General features: G+C 37.2%; 1 protein-coding gene across 3 annotated transcripts in view; it reads right to left on the minus strand.

Moving 5' to 3' along the window:
• LOC101893012 (uncharacterized) overlaps window positions 1-15,157 on the minus strand; it is a 186,609-nt gene that overhangs the window by 62,447 nt on the left and 109,005 nt on the right. For all 3 annotated transcript variants that reach the window (XM_059124464.1, XM_011293092.3, XM_059124465.1), the window contains one exon: window positions 11,682-11,802. In XM_059124464.1, the coding sequence (XP_058980447.1) occupies window positions 11,682-11,802 (121 nt within the window). The remainder of the gene's footprint in view (window positions 1-11,681; window positions 11,803-15,157) is intronic.

Here is a 15,157-nt window from a genome sequence, read left to right on the forward strand (position 1 = left end):
AAAAAACATCTAAGTTAGGCCGGGTCGAACTTTTTATACCCTGCAACATTTGGAAGAAATTTGAAAAATTAAAAAAAAATCCGTCGTATAATACCTGCATAAGTAATTTTTGTCGTAGGCTATAGTAACTGTTCCGAACATTACAGGGTGAGATGAAAAAACTGTAACCAACTTCAGACTGCTGTCATTTCTAAGCCACTCGTCCGATTGCTCATTGTACTGTTTACAAGCGTACAAAAGCATTTTGCGAGAATTCTCCAGAAAAAAAGTTATTCGTGATGGAATTCTAGAGTGATTTCATTATATTTGGCTGGAAAACCACAAGTGGCTATCGTTAGAGCACTCCAGCATTTAAATGTAAATAAATCTTTTGTGTCTCGTACCATCGCTCGTTACTGTGATACTGGTAGCGTAGCCCGACGTCAAGGAAGTGGACGGAAGAAAACAGCAACATCAGCAGAAAGCGTCACAGTGGCCAAAAAATGGCTCGTGAGCTGAACATATTCGTCAAATATTGAAAAATGAGCTCGGGGTAATGCCATTGAAATTCCAAAAAGTGCAATAACTTACACCGCAACAGAAAGAAAATAGACCCAAAAGAGCTAAAGTGTTTCTCCGATGAGAAAACATTCGTTGTCCAGCAGTCTGTAAACAAACAACATGACCGTGTTTACTTGCCAAAGAGGTCAGCTGAAAATGTACACCTTCGGTTGGCCACCAGAACACAAGCGCCGGCTATGGTATTGGACAATCCAACAGGACTCAGCACCATCGCACTCAGCACGCGCTACCTAAGAATGGTTACACAATGAGATTCCTTGCTTCATTTCCAGCGCACAATGGCCACCAAAATCTCCGGATACCAATTCGTCGAACTATTGTGTCTGGAGTATTTCGGAAAGCAAGGTTGGCACTAAAAATACCAAAGTGTCGACTACCTCAAGCAAGCGCTTCGCCGGGAATGGGCCAAAATACCGCCGAGCAACATTCGGGCAGCGTCTGACGGTTTCAGTGGCCGTTTGAAGGCCATAATTCGTGCCAAAGGTGACCAATTCGAACAAATCTAAACTTATTCTAAAATTGAATGCTATTTCCGACATTTTTTGTTTTCAATGAATAAAATTAAAAAAAAAATGTAAAAATTATGGCGTTTGACTTTGTTGCAGTTTTTTATCTCACCCTGTATATACCGGAAAAATTCGGTTGAATATAAAAAAATATATATATTCAATTTGTGTTGATATTACATATATGGTGAGCAATAACCGTAAAATCAGATGAAGATGTATATCGAAGATACATAAAAATCTCAACCAATCTCTATAATATTTGGCAGATATATGTTCGAGCAGTGTGTGATGTCCGGTATCAAATATCATTGTTGTGGAGTGCATATTACGCATGTGAGGGACTTTAACACCAAATTGGATTAAACATATATATGAACCGATTTTCAGCAAAATTTGAAGTACTTGCTTCTAGGCTGATTTCGGTCTGATTTGCCAAAATTCAGGTGATTTGGACTGATATTGGCCATTTGGTGCACAATAAACCCAAAATCGGTAGAACCGGTTGATATGGGAGCTACATCTAAATTTGAACCGATTCTAACCCATTTCAATAGGGTTCATCGTTAGGTCAAACAAATATTGTTTGGAAAATTTCATCTCAATCGGATAATAAATGTCACCCGCATTTTGTTTACAAAGATACACAGACGGGCTGATATGCATAAATCGACTCATGAAATGATTCTATGAAGATCCTCAAAAGTAACTAATACCCTTAACAGTATGTAGTGGAGGGTATAACAAGTTACAGCATAGGCATTACTGGTCATACATTTTTAGATTTTGATGGTCACACCACAATATAGTTATGTTAAAAATATTGCTGATTCCCATAATTCATGTTTGATTTCAATTTAGAAGACCGCTTGTTGGGCTCTATTAGCCCAACCTCGTATGCAGAAAACTTAGATATTATATAATCATAAATTCCGCATTAAGATAATCCATTTTATTACTGCCTTGGTATTGTAAAAAGTCCCAATAAAATATTTAATGTCTTCTTTTCTAAATAAATCAATTCTAAAACTTAGACTGACTTTGACCATCTTTTTTATATTCACACCCATCACTCTTTCATTCCCACCAGCTCCCACCAAAAATTCACTTCACTCCATCCCATCACCAAAGCTACAACCTGTACTCTTGAACTGACATAAATGCCAGTCATGTCAAAACGTAACCTGTGTCCAAAATAACGCCCAATACTCTTTGGCAAACACTGCTGTGTCGGAGCCCATGCCGGTGCTTTCTGTTCTCCTTCTCTAATTTGGCCATGACTTAGAATTGAATTGAACAGCATTCTTCGAGTTCACAGTGGGTAATAACAGAAATGACGGTGTCTAAGTGATGTTGGCTGCTGCTGCTGCTTCGGGTACCACCTCATTCCTCTTCGGCTTTGGGTTGGACTTTTGATTCATTTCACCTCATAAAACGAACGACCGACCAATGACTTGTCTGACATTTTTATAACACATGCTTTTTCGAGTTTTGTTGCTGTTATTGTTGTGTTCTTCTATTCACATGTTGTTTTGAGTTAGAGGGTTTTTTAATGTTTTATGTGTGGACAGATAAGTCTGGGGAAATGCGAAGGATTGATGTTTGTAGGATTTCGTTTAGAAAAAATGAACCTACACATATTGGCAAAATTACGCACAAAAATTAAAATTGAAATAGACTTTACTCTTACTTTTCAAAAGTCTAAATCAAAAATGGATTTTTGGCTGATTGCAAAAATCGAAAAAATCGAAGATAGAAATCAGCCAAATTATACGATCTGAAAATAAATTACGGAAAGTCAACTCCAACATTTACCCTTGGCGAAATCATTCTTGAATTTTCGACTTTTTAATACTAAAATCAGATTAATGAATCAATCTGTACTCTAATAATAAAGGGACCCAAAAAAGTAGCAGCAAAAAGAAGCGCGGTGATGCCAACTGAAACGATACTGCTGTAGTTCCGATTTTGTTGAGTTTCTCTATTTCAAAGGTACGGTAGCGTCGACTTGCCCCAAGATAACAACACCACAGAAGGCGAGTGGAGGAGGGGAGCTAAGAGAAATGGCAAGAGCCAGGAGAACTATCCGGCTGTTGGGGAAACAACAACTGTTGAAATGGGATTGACTCCAGAATCTAAACAATCATCGCACCAGCAAAGAGTAAAAAGAGTCAGAACCCTACTCCACCAGAAATCTTGGCTCAGCAGCCTACTTTTGATTCATTTCAAAAGTAGCCTGCTGGCGAAGAAGTAGACAGCAATAGTTGACTTCTGTATTCCATCAAAAAGTCGACTTTGACTTTTGTCTTTCACCAAGAATGCGACTTTCTTTATCGATTATGCCCAATCAGCTAAGAATCGGTTTTTGGACTTTCCAAACAGTATTTGTTTGGCCCAGGAACGAACCCTATTGAAATTGGGGAGAATCGGCTCAAATTTAGGTATAGCTCCGATTATAGATATATCTTCAACAGATTTCCGCTTAATTGTGCACCAAATGGCCAATATCAGTCAAAATGACCTGAATTTCGGAACATCCGACCGAATTCAGTCTAGAAGCGATTGCACCAAATTTGGTGAAAATCGGTTTAGATATAGATATAGCTGCCACATATATGTTTCATCCGATTTGGGTTAATTGAACACCAAATGGCCAATATCAGTCAAAATGACCTGAATTTCGGAACATCCGACCGAATTCAGTCTAGAAGCAAGTACATCAAATTTGGTAAAAATCGGTTCAGATATAGCTATGGCTCCCATATACAGGGTGAGATGAAAAAACTGCAACCAAATTCAGACTGCTGTCATTTCTCAGTCACTCATCCGACAACTGTTAAAATTATTCTAGTGCCAGCTCATTATATTGTTTACAAGCGTACAAAAGCATTTTGGTGAGAATTTTTCAGAAAAAAAGTTATTCGTGATGGAATTCAAGCGTGATAGTGTGATTTCTTTATATTTGGCTGGAAAACCACCAGTGACTATCGTTAGAACACTCCAGAATTTAAATGCGAATAAATCTTTTGGGTCTCGTACCATCGCTTGTTACCGTGATACTTGTAGCGTAGCCCGACGTCAAGGAAGTGGACGGTAGATAACAGCAACATCAACAGAAATGGTTTGAAAAGTAAAGAAGCGATTTAATCGAAACCCGCGTCGAAGTGTCTGAAAAATGCCCCGTGAGCTGAACATATCGCAAAATTCCATTCCGCAAATATTGAAAAATGAGCTCGGGATAAAGCCATTAAAATTCAAAAATGTGCAAAAACTTACATCGCAACAGAAAGAAAATAGACTGAAAAGAGCTAAAAAGAGTTCCATCGCTTGGCCTAAAGTGGTACACTGTCGAATTTGGGTTTCTACGAGGAGAAATCTTTCGTTGTCCAGCAGTTTGTTAACAAACAAAATGATCGTGTTTACTTGCCAAAGAGGTCAGGTGAAAATGTGCACCTTCGGTTGGCCACCAGAACTCAAGCGACGGCCATGGTGATGGTGTGGACCGCCATAACAGCCGATGGTCGCTCTCCGGTCGTATTAATCGACCGTGGCATCAGAATAAATGCTGAATATTATCGCAAAAGTATTCTGGGGGGTGTATTAAAGCCTTGGGCACGCAAACATTTTGGCCGCAGACCTTGGGAATTCCAACAGGACTCAGTACTCAGCAGGCGCCACACAAGAATTTTGGCACTAAAAACTACCAAAGTGTCGATCACCTCAAGCAAGCGCTTCGCCGGGAATGAATCAAAATACCGTGACATCAGAATAAATGTCGAATATTACCGCAAAAAATATTCTGGGGGTGTATTAAAGCCTTGGGCACGCAAACATTTTGGCCGCAGACTTTGGACATTCCAACAGAACTCAGCACCATCGCATTCAGCACGCGCCACCCAAGGAGGTTCCTCGCTTCATTTCCAGCGCACAATGGCCACCAAATTCTTCGGATACCAATCCGTTGGACTATTGTGTCTGGAGTATTTTGGAAAGCAAGGTTGACACTAAAAAATACCAAAGTGTCGATCACCTCAAGTAAACGCTTCGCCGGGAATGGGCCAAAATACCGCAGAGCAACATTCGGGCAGCGTGTGACGGTTTCATTGGCCGTTTGAGGGCCATAATTCGTGCCAAAGGTGACCAATTCGAACAAATCTAAACTTATTCTAAAATTTGATGCTATTTCCGACATTTTTTGCTTTCATTCAATAAACTTTAAAAAAAAACTTTTAAAAAAATTATGGCGTTTGACTTTGTTGCAGTTTTTTATCTTACCCTTTATTTCACCGAGTTTGAATAGCCATTCCGATCGATATATTCACTTTTTGAACCTAATTATATCTAAATTTAAAAAATCAATTTACATCCAATTTGGGTCACAGATGAGACTAGAACTTTAAAACACCGAAAGCCGACAACATTGCTATACTGGGCTAATGTCAAAATGTGAACTGATATTAAACAAAATGGCGTAGGTCTAATTTTGGTTTAATGATAACCGAAAATGTCAAATAACTGTTAAGTTTGGATGAAACCTCAGAATATCATAAACAGAAAGGTACCGCTGTATAACAGCTCCAATTATTGGACAAATATCAGTAGCTTTTTGCAAAGATTGATTTTATCCTCTGAAAACATGAATCGTCGTATTAAACCCAATTTGTGGGAAATTCATCTGAAATGCTTTAATTTGGGCCGAAGTGCGTTTTTTGGCAAGAAGAGATCATACATTTTCTGAAACCAGAATTAAAATTATAGATAATTTGGGATTTTATGCTGATCAAGTTTTACTTTATGGGCTCTCCGACCAATATTCAGAGTTGTTGCAAACGAAATGACCAATTTAGAATACCACAGCATCATCTGGAGGAGGTTATGAAAATAACCTCAAATTCCAAATTAACCAGCCAAATAATCTTGTAATAAAGACGAGTTTTACTAGTGCTACCTGTACAATGCCTTGCTGGCCTTCAAGCCACACGATGTGAACTTTTATTGTGGCGTTGCTTTGTCGCAACAACCAACAATGCGGATGCCTTTGCTTGTGTGAAATGCACTTTAACGACTTTTGAGTGAAGTATGAATGAATGGATGTCTGAAATTCCTCTCCTTCGCAAATCGGAAAAAATGCATTTATTAACCGTAAAGAATTTCAAATTTGGCACGCATAGTTGGCGTATTAAAAATAGTTCTGGCCAAAGAAGTTGTACAAAATCTAGATATTTGGGCATAAAGAATTCTTGTGGAGATTTTTACATGATAGGTGAGAAAAAATAAAACTAAAACTAGGGCCTTGGTTGAATTTATTTTAAGCCCAGCGGTCAAAGCTGGAGTCAACAAAAAAATTATAAATATATTTCAGAAACTTGAAATTTTTAAATAATATCGGTTAATGTAACAAAACCATCTACACCGTAAAATGGAGGTTTGAACCACCTCGAAATAATCATCGGAGACTATATGAAGTATGACCAGCATCTCTTAAAAGCACGATAATAGTACCTCCATATTTACGGTATGTTGAGAGTTATTCCCCGAATTTCCAACATTGTGAGATGTTGTTTGGCATTTTGGCCTGGCATAAATGAGCTTTACAAATGGCCAAAATTGGGCAAACAATTTCCACTTTTTGGGTGCTACAGTGCACCATAGTGTGGCGTAGTGTACAAAAATTTAGATTCAAGTAAAGTTCGAATATAAATAATATTGATCATGAAACAACTATAACCCTCATTATACAAGGTGGCGTAAAAGTAATCCTCCTATCAGAAAATGCTATACATTTTACGATTGGCACCTCATGTTTTAATTACACCCAAAAACCATCAGAAGTTTACTTTTGCGCTACCTTGTACATGCATATGTACTTGACAGACGTTCCGATGTTTTTTTGGCTGTAATTGAGACATTAGGGGCCAACCGTAAAATTTATAGCATTTTCTGATAGAATGATTACTTTTGCGCCACTAATTTTTAGCCAATATTATCTTTCGGTTAAATAAGGTGTATATCGGCCAATTCTTTTTGTTTATCATCCTACCAAGGACCGAAGTTCTACAAATCCCTAATCACATAGTAGGCAAGCGAACCACAAATATATGCATCGAATTTAGGAACAGAGGAGAAAATTGAAAGTATCGGTTCACTACTTTTTGTGTCTCCTCAACAATAGATAAAAAATTATTAATAAATATTTTAAGATGGAAAATCAATCTCAAAATTTCCCAGTGTTTTGATCCAGTTTGAAAGAAGAAAATATCTGTCTGCTTCTGCTCACACCTCCCCCACAATTAGTGAAATTTTTGAAAATAAGAATAAAAGGTCAAATTATTCTCTGATTTTTCCAAAGGCAATACTTCTATCGAAATTAGATGAATGGTGCCATTGGGATATACATACGTTTTATTAATCCTGAACACCATTTGAGAAGAAAGGACTAGCCACGTTGATTAGAGCTTCAAATATATTCCGCCATGCTATGAAGGGTATATTAACTTTGTCATTCCGTTTGTAACTCCTCGAAATACTCATGTAATTTCCAACAAAGTATATATATTCTTGATCAGCGGAATGGATTATTCCTAATCAAAAACTCCCGAAACGAACTAAGAGTGGGAGTTTGTTTTATGGAGTCTTCTCTATTGTTATGTGCGGTAGCCCTCCTCAGTCACTCCTGTTTGAAAGATTGGAGTGGGAGCTAATAGCTCAAATTAGAACACATAGTTTGTTCTAACAGTGAAAATGAGTGGAAAACAAGTAAAAAAAACAGCAGAGTTCGGCAGGGGGAAGTTTTAATACCCTCCATCTTTTCGAAGAAACTTGAAAATTAAAAAAAAAATAAGTAGCAAAATGTCTTTCAAATCAAACCCCTTTAATGAGGGCTATACGAAGACGTGGTCGGCCATAAGTATTTTTTTGTTATAGGCAGTAGTACACATTACAAATTTTAGATATAAAATTTGAAACAATTCCGGTGAGCAATGCGCTAAAATCATAAAAATACCGAATGTCGGAAGGTATCGTTATATGGGGGGCTATACGAAGACTTTGACCTGCATAGGCAATTTTCTGTCATAGGCTGTAGTATCCATTACGAACTTACAATACCGGGGAAAAGTGTCGCTAAAATCATCAAAATACTGAATATTGGGAGGTAGATGGGAGAGGAGGAAGGAGGGGCAAGAGTAAGAAGAAGAAGAAAATACACTTTAATTTAACAACCGTATGAAAAAAATTAAAAGAGTGCTCGACAAGACTAGAATCTGCTCGATTTTTAACGAATTTTACTTCCACTCAAAAACGGGTGGTACAGTTATATGGGAATTTACGGAAATGTGGACCTATTAAGGTAATTTTCTATCAACTCTAAATACCGGCATTAAAATAATTTTGTTGAACAATGTCGCTGAAATCATCAAAATACCAAATATAGGGTGGTACCATTTTATGGGGCCTATACGAAGACCTGTTTAACTGCTTAAGTAGTACCCAATACGATCTCCACATGTTCCAAATTTGAAACAATTTCGGTGAAAAATGTGAAAATTCAATGTGTTAAGCCAATTTTCTGTCCTAGGAGGTAGTACTCCAAATACCAAATTTGAATCATACAAGCACTGAGTATTTGGAAATACAGTAATATGGGGTCTATACCAAAAATCCTGCAAATTTAAAATATATGGAGCAAAATTCAACAATATTCTTCATTTCGTTCGGAAGTTAGTGCAATTTCTACAAAAGGGCAAAATCGAAATAGAATTTTATGCTGATCAAGAATAATATACTTTATAGGGTCTACGTGAGTAGTTCGGGGAGTTACAAACGGAATGACAAATTTGTGGGGCTATAATCTATAAACTGAGTGGTATTAAATCCTCTTGGAGTTTTCCATAACCTAGTCTCGCTTTTGGACAGTGAAATTCCAGAGTGGCTATTGGCATTAAATTCGGAGAACTTGCTAAATCTGTCGAAAAATTCGGATCAAAATATATGATATTTATACGCAACAACACTATGTATTGGGGGTATTATAAGTTTGATAGAACCAAAAATTGTGTAACACCTCGACATAGGAGAGTATATATGGATCTTCCTATCTCGCCGAGCATCAGCGATCTAGGTATGTAAGTCCGTCCGTCCGTCCGTCCGTCCGTCCGTCCGTCTGTCCATGTTAATTTGTAATCACGCTACAGGTCGCTATTATTGCCCGAACCTTGATCCCACGAAATTGAAAATGGGTCAGAATAGAAGCCTGTTTTTTTGTGGAGATGATCGCAAAATATTTAGAGGTTGAAATGGGCCAAAAACAGACAAATTTCCCGTTTTGTTGTTGCCACAAATATAAACCAATTGGAACCAAGCGGAATTTTGCATGAATTAGAGTTTAGGGCTGAGCAGAAGCCTACCTATTTGTACGGTCATCGGACAACATTTAGCGGGTATAATAAACCATGACCTTTATGTAAAAAAAAATTTCGCGAATAATTTCAATCCCGGCCAAATCACAAATACATTAAAAGGTCACTTCTGATCATAACAGTGATGTCAAGATATACGTTATGTAGCAAACTAGGTACAATATACAGGGTGAGATAATAAAATTGCAACAAAGTCAAATGCCATAATTTTTACATTTTTTTTTTTAATTTTATTGAATAGCATCACATTTTAGAATAAGTTTAGATTTGTTCAAATTGGTCACCTTTGGCACGAATTATGGTCTTGAAACGTCACACGCTGCCCGAATGTTGCTCTGCCGTATTTGGCCCATTCCCGGCGAAGCTCTTGCCTGAGGTTATCGACACTTTGGTATTTTTTAGTGCCAACCTTGCTTTGCAAAATACTCCAGACACAATAGTCCAACAGATTGGTATCCGGAGATTTTGGTGGACACTGTGCGCTGGAAATGAAGCGAGGAACCTAATTTTGCAACCATTTTGATTGGCGTGTGCTGAGTGCGATGGTGCTGAGTCCTGTTGGAATGTCCAAGGTATGCGGCTAAAATGTTTGCTTGCCCAAGGCTTTAATACACCCTCCAGAATATTCGCGATAATATTCGGTATTTATTCTGATTCCACGGTTGATTAATACGAGCGGAGAGCGACCATCTGTTATGGGGCCGCCATCACCATGTCTGGCGCTTGAGTTCTGGTGGCCAACCGAAGGTGTGCATTTTCAGCTGACCACTTTGGCAAGTAAACACGATCATTTTGTTTGTTTACAAACTGCTGGACAACGAATGTTTTCTCATTGAAGAAAACCAAATTCGGCCGTTCACCACTCTCGGACAACCCTTTAGTTCTTTTGAGTCTATTTTCTTTCTGTTGCGGTGTAAGATCTTCCACTTTTCGGATTAGCAATGGTTATACCCCGAGCTCATTTTTCAATATTTGCCGAATGGAATATTGCGATATGTTCAGCTCATGAGCCATTTTCGGCCACTGCGACGCGGGTTTCCATCAAGTCGTTTCTTTACTTTTCAAACCATTTCTGCTGATGTTGCTGTTTTCTTCCATCCACTTCCTTGGCGTCGGGCTACGCTACCAGTATCTCGGTAACGATGGTACGAGACAGAAAAGATTTATTCACATTTAAATGCTGGAGTACTCTAACGATAGACACTTGCGGTTTTCAAGCCAAATATAAAAAAATCACACTATAACGCTTGAATTCCATCCCGAATAACTTTTTTTTTTCTGGAAAATTCTCACCAAAATGATTTTGTACACTTGTAAGCAATAAAATGAGTTATGACTGGAATAATTTTAACAGCTGTCGGACGAGTGGCTTAGAAATGACAGCAGTCTGATGTTGGTAGCAGTTTTCCATCTCACCCTGTATATGTAAAAGAAATAGATCTAAGTTATAAGTCAAAAACCGCTGGACTGATTTTCAGAATTCTCATCAGTTCGGAATGGTCTCTTGCCATAACAACATAAAATATAAGCAAATCGCGTAAAAATATGACAATCTCATGTGATTTTGTCAATTTTGCTTACAATTTTGATTTGTACATTTTGTAAAGATTTTCGACACACTGCAAAACTATCTGTTGAGGGTATTATAAACAGGCGAAAATTATCGTCCGATCCTCACGAAATTTAACATGGGGTGTTTTGAAGGCATACATTTATGGGTTAAAAAATGAAATTTTCCGAATTTTGCAGTCGCTCTACTGGTCATAATTAAAGACCGATCGACAAGTAATTTTGCATGAGAGGAGAGAGCATTTTGATGACCATTGGATTATATATAGTTTTAAAATGGACCACAACTTTCGTGTGAGGTTGTTTTGCATACCTAACAAGATTAGGGAGTGCGTAAATGCCCCCGATCAAAAAGCAAAGTGTAACATCTGGGCAGGGCTCTATGACATCATTTCAAAAGCGAAATCTTCCAAATTCGATTTTGACATAAGGGGGCTTTCAACATATTGTTGTGTTGTAGGGTATCACTTGGTCGGCCCTGCACGACTACAGCTTTTGCTTACTTGTTTTATAATAAATAAAATTTGTAAATTCTGTAAAATTTGATAATGATAATTAATGAATGGCTTTGGTGTCCCGATCTTCATGAAACCAGAAATAACAAATAAACGAGTTATAATAATCTTACCTTTCCGGTATGGTACTGTAGTACAAAAGTAGAGTTGCAATCTCATAACAATTAAGACCAGCAGCCAGGACACTTTCAGCATCAACTGTAACCAACGGATTTCCTTTTAAATCACGAATTCCTGCAAGAAAGAAAAGAAAAAAATATTTTGGAATTTAGATTAACTAAACTCAATAAAAATATGAATGTATGTGATGGTCCGACAAGACCTGTTAATTTGTTAAAATATTTGACAAAGTTTATTCTTCCATCAGAATGAATCTATATTAAGTTGAGGCAATTTCCCAAACTTGCCCACAAAGAGAAATCTGTCCGGGCAATGAAAAATATGAGCGAAAAAAGATTTTCCAATTAAAATTACATTTGCATATTCCAGTGGTGCGAAGGAAAATGTGAAACTCGTCGACGAAATTCCAACAAAATTTCATTGGGTGTGTTAGTTTTTAAAAACGATCAAATGTCAATATAATGCAATCATCACTTGACCAATCAACCAACCAACCAACCTGTCAGACAATCAGCCGGCCATCAGTTGAGGATCATGTAACGTTGGCGGTTGTTTTTTTTTATTGGCAAGTCATAAGAATCTACTACTATGTGATGTGTGAGATGGATGGATTGACAATCTTGTTTCTTCTTTGCTGCTTAATAGACCCAAAATGGCTACAGTGGTTGGAAGACTTAAAATCTATAATAAGTCTCTAAACGAGGACTATTTTTAGACAGCCAGGAGGAAAAAATTAGACCAACACTCGAATTCTAAATAAACCACAAAAAAATTTTGCAAAAATTTTGAATACTTCTTTCTTCATTTTTGAACATTTTGTCATTTGATTCTCATTTATTTATCAGTACTGAAAAGTGGAAAAGACACTATCGCTATCAAAATACAAAAAGCAGTAAGTAAAGGTCAAAAAATCGGGCGAAAAGTCAAAAAGGTCAACAATTTGAAGAAGATCATACCAACTATAAACCCCCTTTTTAATGCGTATCATGGCTTTAGAGTAGTCACAATTTGGGAAATGTTTCCAAATCTGAATTGATTTGCAACAAATTTGACGGAGGCTCTTGTGCCAAATATCATTGCTGTATAGTGCATGATATGACTTCGATAAAAATTATATTTAAAACAAGTAAGCAAAGGCTATAGTCGTGCGGGGCCGACCATGTGATACCCTACAACACTACAATACGTTAGAAGCCCTCTTACGTCCAAATCTATTTTGGAAAAAAAATTTCTGTTTTTGGTTCATTTGAACCCCTAAATATTTTGCGATTATCTCAAATCAAAACATTGCAATAGGCCCCTCTGTATCTCAAATTTAGACTCATCAATATGATTTCCTTGTATACTATATGCTGCTATATTCGTCAATGAAATCAGCATAAAAAGCCAGAAGTTCGACTTTTGTTTATTTCGGATATCGCCTGTAAGTAAGTTAGTATTTTTTCACACAAAAGTAGCGGTCCATTCTACCCGCTGTCCTAAACTCTAACTTCATGTGATTTTTACTTGTGACCTTTACAATGGCTGCAAAATCAGGAAAAATTTTAGTTGTTGGTCAATTTCAACCCCTAATATATTGCGGACATCTTTGAAAACAATAGGCCAATCACTTCTGTATATAATAACCCCAACCTGTGTTGTAAGGTGAAAAAATGTTATATTTTTTTTGTAATATTTATATTTCCAATATTATAAGTCAAATTGAAAAAATCGCATGCGATAAAAAATATTAAAAAATAAAAAAATGTCACAAAATACTACAAAATCTATATTAACATCATTATTGATAGCTTTTTATGCGATTTTTAGATTTTATTCCTTTATGTCAAGAGGGCATTCTGAATTGACAAAATTTGTCAAAATCGGTCCAGCCATTCTTGAGATATAAGCATTCCAACTAACATCCCCTTCCTTTGTTTATATACGTTGCATATATTTCTCTATATATATCCGATATACTTACTATTAGCATCTACGTAACGGTCAGAATCGCCGGGATTAAAAATATTCGCGGTTTAATGGAAAATTTGACTTTTATTTAACACAAATGTTGTGGCCGCATGCTAACTTCCACGTCGATTGGTCTATAATTGCGACCAGTAGAGCAACTGCAAAATCAGGATTTTTTTTTAGTTTTTGGTCCATTTCATGCCCTAAATATTATGCGATTATCTCCAAAAGAAATAGGGTTCTATTCTGGCTCTATCCCCACCTCCATTCTGAATTTCGTGAGGATCGGGCCATAATTGCGACCTGTAGAGTGATTACAAATTAACATGGACAGACGGACAGACGGACGGACTGACATACATAGCTAGATCGACTCAGCTCGGCAAGCTAGGAAGATCCATATATACTTTCCTATGTGGGAAACCAATATTTCGTGGTGTTACATAATTTTTGGCCCAATCAAACTTATAATACCCCCAACACATAGTGTTGTAAGTATAAACATTTATTTGAGCATTAGATATACCGGACCATGTTTAACCCAATGGTAAAATTCGATTGAATATGAAAAAATCTATCCAATTTAGGCTGATATTACATATATATGGTGAACAATAACCGTTAAATCGGGTGAAGCTGTATATCGAAGATATATAAAAATCTGAACCAATCTCTGTAAAATTTGGCAGATTTCGAGATGTATCTGATATCTGGCACCAAAAATTAATGTTGAGGAGTGCATATTACGCATGTGAGAGACTTAAAATCTCAAATCGGAATTGCCAAGATTTAGTTTGGGCTGATATTAGCCATTTGGTGTGGAATAAACCTGGTATCGGATAAAGATATATATGGAAGATATATCCAAATCTGATCCGAACTCGATAAAATTTAACATAGGTATTTCTGTCTTGTATCTGACATCCAGTACCAAATATAATTCTTGTGGTGTGCATATTATGCATGTGAGAGACTTAAAACCCAAATCGGATGAAATATATACACGGTGAGATGAAAAACTGCAACCAACTTCAGACTGCCGTCATTTTTAAGCCACTCGTCCGACAGCTCTTAAAATTATTCCAGTGTCAGCTCATTATATTGTTTACAAGCGTACAAAAGCATTTTGCCGAGAATTTTCCTGAAAAAAAGTTATTCGTGATGGAATTCAAGCGTGATAGTGTGATTTCTTTATATTTGGCTTGAAAACCGCAAGTGGCTATCGTTAGAGCACTCCAGCATTTAAATGTGAAAAAATCTTTTGTGTCTCGTACCGTCGCTCGTTACCGTGATACTGGTAGCGTAGCCCGATGTCAAGGAAATGGCTGGAAGAAAACAGCAACATCAGCAGAAATGGTTCGAAAAGTAAAGAAGCGACTTGATCGAAACCCGCATCGCAGTGGCCTAAAAATGGTTCGTGAGCTGAACAAATCGCAATATTCCATTCGGCAAATATTGGAAAATGAGCTCGGGGTAAATCCATTGAAATTCCAAAAAGTGCAAGAACTTACACCGCAAC

The sequence above is a fragment of the Musca domestica genome, unplaced genomic scaffold (assembly GCF_030504385.1).
Source record: "Musca domestica strain aabys unplaced genomic scaffold, Musca_domestica.polishedcontigs.V.1.1 29, whole genome shotgun sequence".
In the NCBI taxonomy this organism is placed as follows: Eukaryota; Metazoa; Arthropoda; class Insecta; order Diptera; family Muscidae; genus Musca; species Musca domestica.